Here is a 14,142-nt window from a genome sequence, read left to right as displayed (position 1 = left end):
CATATAACCAATTAAAATAAAAGACAGTAACAATAAAAGAATAAGAAACAGCCATCCAATGCTCCATTTTGATTAAAACCCTTCAGTCCTGTTGTCCTGTTGTAATTTGTTCCAAGCAGAGATGGGCAGTAACGCATAATCTGATTACTTCTTTCCAGTAACGAGTAAATTAAGGGATTACTATTGCAAAAAAAGTAATTAGATTACCATTACTTTCCCGTAAGCATGCTGCATTACTGCATTACTAGACCGTGATTTTGTTTGTTTGTGTCTCATGACAATGACGTACGCCCACTGACGTGACCGCTGTGGCACCGGATGAGAAGCTGGGACAGTGTACAAGAACATCTGTGCTGCATGCGGAGCAGAAGCCTCTGATTCTTGTTGAGAACAACACAGCTGAGGTCCTGTGGGAATTCAGGCTGCAGACATACAAGCAAGCTGCAGGCCAACCAATCAGACACAGCGGTGGTTTCCAAAGACAGATGTGGCCATCCCAGTGGGCAGCCACATCAGGAGCACGCGTACTTTCTTTCCCCATTCTCGTTACTCGTGCTTTGTTTTTAAATCACAAAAGCTCTGTAGTACTGTACAATAGATGAATGGGACAGCAGTGCAGTGTCTTCAAAACTCATCCTAGAATTCACTGTTCAAAGGTTTTCTTCACCAATAAAGTGATCCAGAGTGAGGTGTCAGGTATCCCTCTCCTTGTCTTCTTCCTCACCTGTCCTGCCTTCGTCTTTTTGTACCTCTGAGTAAACCAAACCAAACACTAGCCCGCTTTAACCCCTGACTGTGGCACTATAAACTGTGCATAAATTATAACCCCTGGTGATCAGTACTATGTTCAATGATAAAGTGATGTGACACATTGATGCAGCTTTGTGTCTGGTCCATGCAGCTCCTCCACTTTTGCAGGAGCTGCACCTCTGGGTCTTTCCTCTTCTGTTGTTACACAGACACAATCACTTCCTCCGCAGGATGCGAGCCATCAGGTGCTGCCCAGTTACACAGGAGCCTTTTGCTCACGTCCCGTGCTGACTAGGGGCAGGCAGTGTTTGATAACGCTGTCAGCGCTCTGTACTTGTATATGTCTGTCTATCAGCCTTTTCTTTACCCAGCTCTTTTAAAGCTCCCACAGGCGCAGCGAACACGATGACTCAACTGTCACACTCTTAAATCAGATTGCTAACAAAATGTGTCACCGTCAGCTGTGACATTAAAATGTTTCACTGTGGTCTCATCTTTTAGTTCTTTTAAATTAAGACTGCGATAAATGAACCTCTTTTCAGAGCTGTGAAATTAATTCCATTAATTTGATATTCAGTTAAATCTTTTACTGCCTGGAGATATTCAGGATCGACGCACATGCAGACCTGCAGAAATGGAAGACAGCAGGAAAACATGCTTCTGGGCCACGCGTGATCATTTTCTCTTTTATTTGCTGAAAAATGCAAACACTGAATACACACTGACACTGAATCAAAATCTAATTTCATCCCATTTCCAAGATTTTCAGAAAACTTGACCTCTGACCTTGAGGTTGAGGTCACTGAGGCACAAACCTGTCTGAGACTTTTAGTACACCTGACACTGATGACAACACCCCCTCATTCTTTTACTGCTGAGGAGTAAACATACAAACGTTTCCTTCAAACACCATCCAGCAGATTTAAGATATAAAAGCAAATCTTCCATGTGCACTTGTTTGGGGCTTGAACTGGCTTGAACTTCTGTCCCTTAAAATCGTTCTGGTTTTTATTTCAAATTAAAATGACATCATTGTACATAGCACTGTGTGTGATTTCCTCCCAGTCTGAAGCTTTAAAATGTGAATATATTTTATGTTTTTCTTGGCAAGAACTCATATTTCAAACTGTTAGAGACACTTTTTTCACAGCTGTAAACGTAGCAGAATGGTGCTCATACAATGGTGACCCTGGATCGATCCACAACGGTTATAATCACCTCAGCAGATTATTACAGGTGGTGTTAACTGCAAAACTGAATTGTGAAAGGTAAATATATTATATTATCATGAAGACACCTTCAAAGATCTGTCTGAATCAGATGTGAGCTGTGTTCCTCCAATCCAGACCTTGCTCCCTCGGTGCCTGAATGCTTATGTGGGTTGTCAGGGAACAGTGGAGGAGGGTGCTTCTCCTTAAAGACTGGATGAGACAAAATTAAATAAAGTGAATGTACAAAAGCTGGAGCGTAGACACCTACGACAACTGGATGGAAATAGCATTTGTACTGCTGCGGCTGGGGAACGTTAACCCTTTCACTTCGTGTAGAATGAACACAAACATTAAACACAGATAAACATGCTGAATAATGCCGGCTTATGGCAGCTGATTAGACAGACGTGTACTCATCTCTCATTAACCCTCTGCTGCCCCTGCCTGCTTTTTCAGAAATGATGGATGGGAAAGTATTTGTCCTTGTGTGTAATTAGGTGGCCAATTAACAGATCCAAGGTAGGGGGTTTTCACTCTTACACTCACACACACACACAAACACGCGTTTGTACAATTCCTCACACACCGTGTCCTTTCATATCCAGCAGTAAGAGAGAGACGTGTTCCCAAACCCAGACACTACTACTACCGTTCTCTCTCTCGGGCTTTGTCTGGCCTTGTTTCTCTGTCCAGCCAAAGAAAATCACAAGGAAGGCTGAAAAAAAAACCTACCAAGGATTCCCTGTTGGGCCAGTTCTTCTTCTATAGAAATCAGCCGGTTGTATTTAGTCATCCTCTCAGCCCCACTTAGACCTCCCAGTTTGACATAGTGGAGGCCCAGACCCACAGCCTGAACGAGAAGAAAAGCACAGTCTGAGACACAAACAGCAATATTTCATCTATTTACACTGCTTGTTAATCAAAATAGATGAACAGTTCCATAGCAAACGGATGGACAGTCGGGGTTATTAGTGACCCTTGTACAGGTCCAGTTTTTTATTACTTGATATTTGATCTCGCTATCTTAATAAACAATCCTCCTTGAAATTGTTACCTGAGATACTACTCATTTCCATGAGTCTGCTTAAAATGGAGTTCAGAGCAGCATCATACAATAAACAATAAAATGCAGTGTGTAGTCCAATGGCCGTCTCTGGTCAGTTTTTGTGCAGCCGACAAGGAAAGAATGGACTATCTTTTATTCTCTTATCTGCTTTTTGTCATATTGTAATATGACAATTCTGAGCTTAACCAAAGGAATTAACTGAATATCGAAAAACTCTTTTGTTCTCGTCATCATAGCAAACTGCATCTTTCTAACATTCTCAAATACAACTGATGTTAATAATAAATTGTAACATGGTTACCTATATCCACCACTCTGAAATTAACACAACAATAACCTTACTATTTTGTCATGATTAATCACTATCAGTCTCAGACATCAACACTTTGAAATAGACAACATTACCTGAATGCAAACACATAAATAGACTAAAACAAAGACAAAAAGGTAACAAGAAGCACCCAAAGAGCACAAACCTCTGCCATGGCACCTCACGCTCCAGGGAGTATTTACAAAGCCCACACTTTTATTGTTTTACCTTTCTTTCTTCACAACACACGCCACACTTATAAGAACCATAGTTTCTAAATTATTTCCAAATTAAGCTTTGTTTCAACTTTAGACCGATAAATTTGTAGCTGACCTTGAAAACAATGGTGGATATAAATCAAATATCAACTGATACACACACACACATATATATATGTCAACCACCTGACAAAGATCCTGTGGGACACAGATACAGATGGAAAAACTGGTGATGGCTAACCAGCTGGACATAGGACATGTGGGCAAGCAGGGGAAGAAGGGCGTAGTGATAGATGTAGCTATACTCCCAAAAAGTTTATTCTGTTCATCTGGATGTTTTTCAGTGGGAGAAACGTATCGTCACTCATCCAGGTGACTTGTTCAGTCTCAGCTGACTGCAAGACTGAAGAAGTCACTTGGATGAGTTAGGAAACAGGATCTTAGCTTGGTCATTCTCCACCACCCTGGGGGCGTTATGTTATGTGCTGGATTGTCTCAGGGGCATCTTTACACAGCCTGCACCTGGGGTCTTACCTGGTGTGATAGACCCCAGCCTCTATGGATCTTGTGCTCAGAGCTTGTTCCTGTGCGGTCATGATTAGTGCCTCTGTGCTACCTTTCAGTCCGGCTTTGTCCAGCCAGTCGTAGGATTTCTGGATGTCACGCACCTCCTCCATCTGCCGGTGGTACATACCGTGCAGAGGCCTGTCCTTCCATGATTGGTTCTTCTCCTTGCTCTTTTTCTTTCTCAGGTTCTTGCTGGCTTAGGTATTCTCTAAGCACGCGGTCGGTTGAGGCCATCTTCCCGATGTACTCATGGATGTTCATTGTCTCATCCTGGAGTATGGTACTAACACTCACCAGTCCCCGGCCTCCACCATTTTGCTTAGCGTACAGTACAGGTGCTGGATTTGTTTTGAGGTCATTGGCTTCTATCTCCTCCTTTGGCCAGCTTATTATCCCAGCTAGGTATCTGATCTATGTATCTGACAGGGACCCTTACTGGATACAGACCCCCCTGGTTGAGAGTCAAACCCCCAACCTGAAGTTCCACAGGTGTGTAGTGTTATCACTATATACATATGAAATGCCCCTGCAGTACCTGATCGGGCAGGGCATAGGTGTTGATAGCCTGGATCTTGTTCTTACCGTTCAGCTGACTCCTCAGGACTTGCCTGACCCGCTGTAGGTATTTGGTGATTGCGGCTTTCCTAGCGGCATCTTCCTGGTTTACATTTGCCTGCGGGATTCCCAGGTACTTATTATTGCCCTCAATGTCTGCAATTTTGCCTTCTGGAAGTGCGATCCCCTCAGTTCCGACTACCTTCCCTCCCTTTACTTACATCCAACTACACTTCTCCGGTCTGAATGATATTCCGATGTCATTGCTGTAGATCCTGGTGGTGTGGATCAGTAAATCGATGTCCCATGCCTTCTTGGCATACAGCTTGATATCATCCCACATGTTGTACGCCACATCCCCATTGAATTCCTTATGAAGTCTCTTAGGGTCCTGTTGATCTTGTACAATTCTAGGCATTCCAGGATCCACCTGTGGGGCACCGAGTGATAGGCCTTCTTGTAATCAAGCCAGGCAGTGCACAGGCTGGTCAGTCTGGTCATCCAGTCTCAGGCGACTGCTCTGTTTACCAGCAGCTGATGATTTGCTCCTCTGGTATTCCTGCTAATTCCTTTCTGTGCCCCGCTCATATATTGAGCCATGTGCCTGTTCATCTTAGCCGCTATGATAGTTGACAGGAGCGTCTGGTACTGAGGCAGGTTATTGGCCGGTAGTTGTATGGGACTGGTCCCTTCTGGGGTCCTTGGGGATCAGGACTGTCCGGCCTTCAGTTAGGCATTCCAGGTGTGTCTTGTAAATTAGCAGCTGGTTCATTTGTGCTGCCAGAGGCTCATGGATTACAGTCAACCAGTAGGCGTGAATCATTTCAGGGCCTGGTGCTGTCCAACTCTTCTTGCTTGAGACTCTTTCTCTGCGCTTGTGGTGGTTACTGGATCCTGTTCGGTGCAGTTGCGGTGGTCTGCTTTAGATCCACTAGCCACTGAGCATTGCCGTTATGGGTTACAGCCTTCTCCCATATGCTCTTCCAGTATTGCTCTGTCTCCAGTCTTGGTGGGGCTGTTTTCATATTGTTCCCCTGTTCAAGGCATCAGGTATAGACAGCTTGCTGTATTTCTAAGGCACCTTCTTCGCACCTTTCTGCAACTCTGATAGTTGGCCAATTTCCCTGCATGCTACCTTGATCTTGGGCTTCTCCATGGAAGGTACTGTTCCTTGTGGTTATTACTCTTGAAACCAAGCCTCTCACTCATCACTGCTGCTACAGTGGCTTGCAAAAGTATTCGGCCCCTTGAACTTTCCCACATTTTGTCACATCACAGCCACAAACACGAATCAGTTTTATTGGAATTCCAGGTGAAAGACCAACACAAAGTGGTGCACACGTGAGAAGTGGAACGAAAATCAAACATGATTCCAAACATTTCTTACAAATAAATAACTGCAAAGTGGGGTGTGCGTAATTATTCAGCCCCCTTTGGTCTGAGTGCAGTCAGTTACACATAGACGTTGCCTGATGAGTGCTAATGACTAAAGAGAGTGCACCTGTGTGTAATCTAATGTCAGTACAAATACAGCTGCTCTGTGACGGCCTCAGAGGTTGTCTAAGAGAATATTGGGAGCAACAACACCATGAAGTCCAAAGAACACACCAGACAGGTCAGGGATAAAGTTATTGAGAAATTTAAAGCAGGCTTAGGCTACACAAAGATTTCCCAAGCCTTGAACATCCACGGAGCACTGTTCAAGCCATCATTCAGAAATGGAAGGAGTATGGCACAACTGTAAACCTACCAAGACAAGGCCGTCCACCTAAACTCACAGGCCGAACAAGGAGAGCGCTGATCAGAAATGCAGCCAAGAGGCCCATGGTGACTCTGGACGAGCTGCAGAGATCTACAGCTCAGGTGGGGGAATCTGTCCATAGGACAACTATTAGTCGTGCACTGCACAAAGTTGGCCTTTATGGAAGAGTGGCAAGAAGAAAGCCATTGTTAACAGAAAACCATAAGAAGTCCCGTTTGCAGTTTGCCACAAGCCATGTGGGGGACACAGCAAACATGTGGAAGAAGCTGCTCTGGTCAGATGAGACCAAAATGGAACTTTTTGGCCAAAATGCAAAACGCTGTGTGTGGTGGAAAACTAACACTGCACATCACTCTGAACCATCCCCACTGTCAGATATGGTGGTGGCAGCATCATGCTCTGGGGGTGCTTCTCTGGACTGGGGCGGAGGTTCACCTTCCAGCAGGACAACGACCCTAAACATAAAGCCAGGGCAACGATGGGATGGTTTAAAACAAAACATATCCATGTGTTAGAACGGCCCAGTCAAAGTCCAGATCTAAATCCAATCCAGAATCTGTGGCAAGATCTGAAAACTGCTGTTCACCAACACTGTCCATCTAATCTGACTGAGCTGGAGCTGTTTTGCAAAGAAGAATGGGCAAAGATTTCAGTCTGTAGATGTGCAAAGCTGGTAGAGACAGACCCTAAAAGACTGGCAGCTGGAACTGCAGCAAAAGCTGGTTCTACAAAGTATTGACTCAGGGGGCTGAATAATTACACACACTCCACTTTGCAGTTATTTATTTGTAACAAATGTTTGGAGTCATGTATGATTTTTGTTCCACTTCTCACGTGTGCACCACTTTGTGTTGGTCTTTCACCTGGAATTACAATAAAACTGATTCATGTTTGTGGCTGTAATGTGACAAAATGTGGAAATGTTCAAGGGGCCGAATACTTTTGCATCCACTGTATTGTGTAGATCAGCTGGTTAGTACTGGTGATGGTCACAGTAAGAATTGTCTGTAGACCTGCACTCCTATCATCTAGTAGATATTCAGAGGGCACGACCCTCAGGGCACTTGAGTAGGCCACTTGAGCAGTGTTGTTTAGCTCAGTGGGCAAGCAGTTGACCAAAGTCCACATGACCAGAGTACAGTGGTGTAGGTTCAAGCCTGACTGCAGAAACTGCATGGTGGTGTCAATTGTGGCCCCAGTTCCCCAACTGGTGGACTGCACATCAAGAGGCAAACAGTCCCCAGCAAAAGGAGTAGGCAGTCCTGGTGGGTGAGGGTGAGGGAATTTGTTTACTTCCTGGAGGCAAAAAGGTCGACCTCTACTCTTACAAAGTGGCACCAGATCTGGTCGAACATCTGCGGATGGAGTTTCCGCTCCCCTGGCCTGAGCCCGGGGGAGTACCCCTGCCAGATAGGAATCTGGAAGTAGACATACTTTAGCTTGATGGTGGCAAGCTAAAGCTTTGACAGCCTGCCTCACCCCCGGATTCATCAGCATCTTGCATCTTAGGGGCTGACGATATTGGTTAAGACCTCTTGAAATCCAAAATTGAGTGAAGTCTCCTGCCCCGCTTAAGAACTAAAAAGTAGTGGGGAAAGAACCCAGCTTGTCAGTTATCGGCATCCACTTCCTGTGTTGAACCTTTTCCCAAGAGGGCCAAGTTTTTCCCGCAGTATCTGGAATTGCTGGGGGTCGCTCACTGAGGAAAGGATCAAGATGGTCATTCAAGGTCTACGGAAGAACAGCAGGCATTAGCCCTCAGTCAAGGTAGACACCAACCAAAGGTCTGCCTCCAGAGCTGACCAAGTCGCCCTGCGCTGAGGAGACAGGGATGGGGCTGGTTGGCCTGGTCCGAGGGTAAGTCTGGGACTTCAGAAGCTGGCTGATATGTGGAAGCCCTAGACCTTCTAGAACTGCTAGATCTCCTGGAGAGGCCCCTTGACACCTCCTTGGCACAGCAATGACTATCTTGAGCCTGCTGTAATAGTTCAGCTGCCTCCAGGCCAAACATCGCTGCAGGGTGAACAGGGAGTCAATAGTCTTGGTCATCCTGTCAGAGCTGGCACTGAGACAGCCAATTTCCCCAATTCAAATCAATTTTAGTTTGAATAAAGCGACATTTATTCATTAAATCCTGAATCTATTTTTAAATATAAATGTATTTTGCCAGAATCTCAGGTTGTAGTGGATATCCCTGGACCTGCTCTCATTTGCTCTTTTAGCTGTTTGGCAAGTTGTCGAAATAGTTTCCTGAGCTTTAAGATAGATATCCCCTTATTTGCACGTTACAAATAAAGGGCTAGGTATCTGATCTTCATTTATAATATTTGAAAAAAAATGATAATAATTTGGAAATGCGAAAATATTGCCATGAAATGGAAATCATTCTAAGTGAGTCTGTGCTGATAAGCACAATACTTCTGAAACTGGTCAGTGCAATAGTGTGACTCAACTGGTTACCAGCTGGTTGCATTCTGGTTACACACAAAGCGAGGCTGCTGGGCACCTATCATTTTTCAGCTAAGGCACTGTCATGCAGAAATTCTGTCACTATTTGTAGACGAATATCTGTTTTAAATCTATGGGTTTGGCTATACTTTTAATGTAAGTAGTTCATGCAAATTTCTGTTTAATGTGAATTTCTGTATAAGCAGATGGCTGCCGTCTGCTTATACAGAAATTCACATTGACACTGTTCGCCACCATGGCAGCATCACTCAGAAACCAGGAAGAAGACTTACTATATCTGACAAAGAATCCTCACTGCATGGCTCACTGCATGTAGTTCCCATCAACACAGAACCTGTATGCCAACAAGACACAAACAGACAGTTAGCTGTTACAGTAATGCACCATTGTGGCAATAATTTCCAATATTTTTATATACGTATAGACTGTCAAACAGGTGTTACAACATTTGCTGGAAAACCGGCTATTTGTTTAAGCTGAGAAATGTGAATTTCACATGGAAACAGTCTCCTTCTTGGGCTTCATTACTGAGCAGGGGAACATCAAACCAGACCCAGTGAAGGTCCGACGAGTACTCGACTGGTCCAAACCCCCAGATTGGAAGCAGCTCCAATGCTTTTTGGGTTTAACTAACTTTTATCGCAGCTTCATCTGGAATATCAGTAAGATCGTCTAATTTCTCACTCACCTCTCCCAAGGTTCCCTTTCAGTGGGATCAGTCTTCTTAGGCTGCTTTTAATCACCTCGCAGCAGTATGAAGGTAAGCTACATCCTTTTGCTTACTTCTTTCGTGAATTCAATGTGGAGGATAGAGAACTCCTCCTCATCAAGTTAGCCCTGGCATCACTGGCTCGAGGGAATGCCCCAACCATTCATAGTCTGCACTGATCACAAGGACCTGGCGTATCGTCAAACTGCAAAACGGATGAGCGCCCATCAAGCCAGGTGGGCACTGTTTTTCACACATTTTCAGTTCTCTATCACCTACAGGCCTGGTTCACGGGATGTCGAGCCCGACGCACTGTCTCAGCAGTTTTCTTTCTCAGAGGACGTTCTGAAGGAGTCCTCACTCTTCCTCATGTTATCGGAGCTGTTACATGGAGGATAAAGTCCACAGTTTGTGAGGCACAGCGCAACAAACCTGATCCCAGAACCAGGCCGCCCGAGTGGCTCTACGTTTCAACCCTGGTCCAGTCCTGAGTTCTCAAGTGGGACCACACAGCAAGGTTCACCTGGCATCCAGGCATCAGTCAGACCATCTCTTTCCTGGAACGCCTGGTGGCCTACACTTGGCATACCAGGGAGCATATTTTAGCTTGCTCTACTTGAGCTAAAAATAAGCCTCAAACCTTTCCTTTTGCAGGCCTACTTCGACCTCTGCCGACCTCCGGACGACCATGGTCTCAGATTGCACTTGATTTTATGACAGGCCTCCTCCTTCTGCAGGAAATATGGTAATTCTGACTATTGTTGTCCAATTCTCAAAACCAGCACATTTCGTGGCTTTTCCTCACAACAGAAACCACCCAAATCCTTACCAAACCTGTCTTTCAACTTCACGCGATCCCCTTGGACATCGTATCAGACCCGGGACAAGTTCAACTCTAGAGTTTGGAAAGGGTTCTGTCCGGCAGTCGGAGCCAAGGTTAGTTTGTCTTCAGGATTTCACCTGTAGACTAATGGCCAAACCGAATGTACCTACCAGGAGTTGGAGGCAGCACTTCACTGTCTCACCTCCACCAAACAGAGCACCTGGAGTTCTTACCTCACTTGCATCGAATATGCCCATATTAGCCTCACGTCTTCTGCTACCGGGCTGTCGCATCACAGGGCTACCAACGGCGGCTGTTCCCAACAGTCGAGAGTGAGCGTATGGTTCCCTCTGTTCAACATCATCTACGCAGGCACCGCCACATCTGGAGAGCCACCTGAGCTGCCCAATGGAAAACCGATGGACTGCTTTCAGAAGTCCAGGAAACTGGCTCCCAACTTCAATGGGCAGTTTGAGATTGACTCCATGGTCAACCTTGTCTCAGTCTAGTTGAAGCGTCCTCGGAGCATGCACAGAAATACTCTTTTCCATGTGTCTCAGCTCAACCCTTACATGTCGGTGATGTTCTTCATTGGATCGTTGTACTTACCTCAACCTTCCTGGAACCCTTCTTGTTTCCTGTGGACCCTGTTGGATGAACGTGAGCGTGAGTGGATTTCAGTGTGGAGTGAGTCTGTGAGCGTGCGAGTCACAGAATGTGTGAAGAGGAGTGTAGACGTGTTACCCTTGCCCTGAACATCTCCTGGATGCCCTGAACATCCCCTGGATGCCCTGGACCTCCCCTGGATGCCCTGGGCCTCCCCTGGATGCCCTGGATCCCCTGGAGCCGTGATCTTTCATCACTGTACATATGTATATATCTTACCTGGTGGTTCTGTAAAGAAACCTTCCTTTACCTGTATGACTCAGAGTCCTGCATTGAGTCCAGCCTGACCAGCTGTGACAGCAGGATTAGACCACTCTGAGATTGGTTAGTTTTACCCTTCTGATGATGTACAGGCTTTTTATTTAATCCAATCCTCATTTAGAAAGATGCAATATTGGGTCATAGCTGTGCATGTTGAATTACACCAAGAAGCATGTAGTATGTAGTATTTTACATGTATGTTAGATGTTGAAAGAGAGAATATGTTGGATCAGTTCTTTTTGCAACAAGTTACTGTATATTACTCAGTTTGGAGTGTAAGAGAGTAAGGTCAGCAAATTTTTAAGAGTGAACCTGAGATGAACATCACTGTCTGCTGTGTGTAAATGTGTACCAGATGCATTGTACCATTAATTATACAGGTTGCGGAAGAAATCATTGACTGTTGAAGAGGAAGCATAAGGAATACTCCTATTGCAAACGTTTCATTTTTGCAACTAACTGAGTTGTTCACTGTTACTTGGACCTGATGTAACTGGTAAATGGACTGGTTCTTACATAGTGCTTTTCTACTCTACCTGACCACTCATTGCACTTTATGCAGTTTGCTTCATTCATCCATGTGCCATCTTTCTCTTCTCCAGCTGTTACCTTGTTGCTCTGATGTCATGTGGATCAGGTCACTGACTGTTGTCTCATTGATATGTTTTAAGATATGGCCTCTGACTCCAGGAAGGGGAGGTCCCTGTGACTTGTAGGAGACATCAGAGAGCAGTGAACACGAGTTTCCAATCATACTGCTCAGCTTCTCCCACTGGTCTCTGTCCTTATGAATCAACAGACACAGGAACATGAATACACAGCAATCATGAACATTTTGTTGACAGCAAAACTATATTTAGAGAAGACACAGAAATAGTCCAAGATTTATTTACTAGCCTTGCTTACCTCTTGCCTAAATGGGTCTATTAAAGCCACCACTGCCGGGTATTTGCTGATGAGGGTTTGGTACAGATCGACTAACTCATCGGGCGATTTCAGAACTCCAGTAGCAACTTCATACTTCCCCTTAGACTACAAGAGATTAGAGAATCCAGCAAGAAGACGATAAATCTTGTTGTTTTTTTAAACTGATATGCTTATGATGTATTTGCTTTGAAAAAGTTCACAAGAACATGTCAACACATTATTTTCCATAAAGTGTTTGACTATTTTTGGTGAACTTACAGGGTCCAGGAGCTCATGAGCAGCACAGTTCAAAGCTAAATGGATCTGTGTGCCCAGTGGAACTCCAAGGTTGGTGCAGGCTTCAGCGATCAGATCCAGAGGCTGCTCTGCTCGCTCGTGGCTTACAGCCAGGGCCCCGCTGTCACATACAAATGCTTCGCTGGCCTTGGAACAAGCACATCGTTCACATAAGTAACTATTATATATACATTAACAACTGTGAGACACGTTATTGGGTGCACCTACTCAGTAAAGCTAATCAGTGGAACAAACTCGCTGTATTTAGTCATGTAAACAAGGTGAGTAGAACTTGCTATGGTTGGAATAGAGACAAAAGCTGATTTTATTGAATTTCAACATGGCATGACTTTTGGTGCAGACAATCTGGGGAAGAAGAAAGAAGAAGAAAAAACACCCAATGCAGCTCTTCTTTGGATGAAAATGGCTTGTAGATGGCAGAGGCCAGAAAGAACAGCCAGGTTAAAGCAGGAACTATAATTAGCCACTTACTAAACAATTGTAAGCAGATAATCACTACATGTCTGACTTCAAAACGAGTGGAGCAGAGGATGAAGAGGAGAGTGAAGCTGCAGTGAGCAAGATGCTCATCAAAATTAGACTACATCATCCTAATATAGACTAAAACCTCTGACTTGCTTTCAGCACCTTACTGAAAATAAATGAAATAACTGTGAGGGTAGAAGGCGGTCCAACCAAACCTGGTACTTGTAAAGTGACAATGTTGGTGAAAGTATGTTTTTGTTTAGATATTTTTGCTGCAAAGTAGCTTAGCTGAAGCTACATGTGGATGACAATAGACAAGTTTATATTAATACTGTATATCTGAATGAGACAGTCCTCATCGCAAGGTTATTAGAAGCCAAGAGTGTCAAACTCCCACTCTCCACTCTTTGTTTTTTAGTTCTAGGGGTCAGTCAGCAGGGCTGAAAATGAAATGCAAACCATTCAAAGGTAAATAGAGGAATCGTTTAAGAAGCATTTTAGATCTTTAGATAAGCACAGATACATTAATTTAAAATTTAACAATGAACACTGAGTACAATTCTCTGTTATATTTTTCAGGAAATCTCTGAATCCTGCCTCCACCGTGTGCATTCTCTGCCCTCATACAATCTGCTGAATTCAGCGCCTACTCTTAAAATTAATAAACAGCAATGTCCCTCACCCCGCCATTGGTTAAAGTTTTCATTATTCTCATCATCTCCTTCTGTACCTCAAGAGCCATTGTGATGATCTGTGGAAGAAGGTCAGATTTCAGTATGTTTTATAAACTGTAGAGTGAAAAATGGAGAATATAAAGAAACCAAGGTGACTTATTAATAATCTACTGCATCAAAACAGCAAAAAAGGAAACACGGAGATCTACACACTAACTGTGAGCTAGTCTATGGAGGATGACAACAGGAAGAAGTAAGCCAAAGGTTTCTGTTTTGTACTTGTTTGACTTGTTGTCCCACTTTGGGGATCAGGATCACTTCCTCCAGTAAATTCAGTTTTCCCGGCGAGGTCTTGCCACAGCTGAGCAATGTCACCAAGGAAACAGGGATGTGAAACTGTGCCGGAGGCTGA

General features: G+C 44.4%; 1 protein-coding gene and 1 long non-coding RNA gene across 3 annotated transcripts in view; one reads left to right on the top strand and one right to left on the bottom strand.

Annotated features, from left to right (window-relative positions):
* Positions 1-614: 614 nt before the first annotated feature.
* eno4 (enolase 4) overlaps positions 615-14,142 on the bottom strand; it is a 38,547-nt gene continuing 25,019 nt past the window's right edge. The window contains exons 5-12 of one of the 2 annotated variants that reach the window (XM_040033858.1): positions 14,010-14,138; positions 13,739-13,807; positions 12,553-12,717; positions 12,274-12,399; positions 11,977-12,151; positions 9,181-9,242; positions 2,694-2,811; positions 615-2,171 (exon numbers count right to left, since the gene is read on the bottom strand). In XM_040033858.1, the coding sequence (XP_039889792.1) occupies positions 2,050-2,171; positions 2,694-2,811; positions 9,181-9,242; positions 11,977-12,151; positions 12,274-12,399; positions 12,553-12,717; positions 13,739-13,807; positions 14,010-14,138 (966 nt within the window). In that variant the 3' untranslated portion in view covers positions 615-2,049. The remainder of the gene's footprint in view (positions 2,172-2,693; positions 2,812-9,180; positions 9,243-11,976; positions 12,152-12,273; positions 12,400-12,552; positions 12,718-13,738; positions 13,808-14,009; positions 14,139-14,142) is intronic. The other variant, XM_040033857.1, reaches the window with a different exon arrangement.
* Positions 13,416-13,737, top strand: LOC120734832. The gene is made up of 2 exons (XR_005696123.1): positions 13,416-13,524; positions 13,636-13,737. It is a non-coding gene; the product is annotated as an uncharacterized LOC120734832 (long non-coding RNA).

The sequence above is a fragment of the Simochromis diagramma genome, unplaced genomic scaffold (genome assembly GCF_900408965.1).
Source record: "Simochromis diagramma unplaced genomic scaffold, fSimDia1.1 OVJJ01000176.1, whole genome shotgun sequence".
Taxonomy (NCBI): Eukaryota; Metazoa; Chordata; class Actinopteri; order Cichliformes; family Cichlidae; genus Simochromis; species Simochromis diagramma.
The sequence above is the reverse complement of the archived record's forward strand: the minus strand, read 5'-3'. Positions and strand labels throughout refer to the sequence as shown.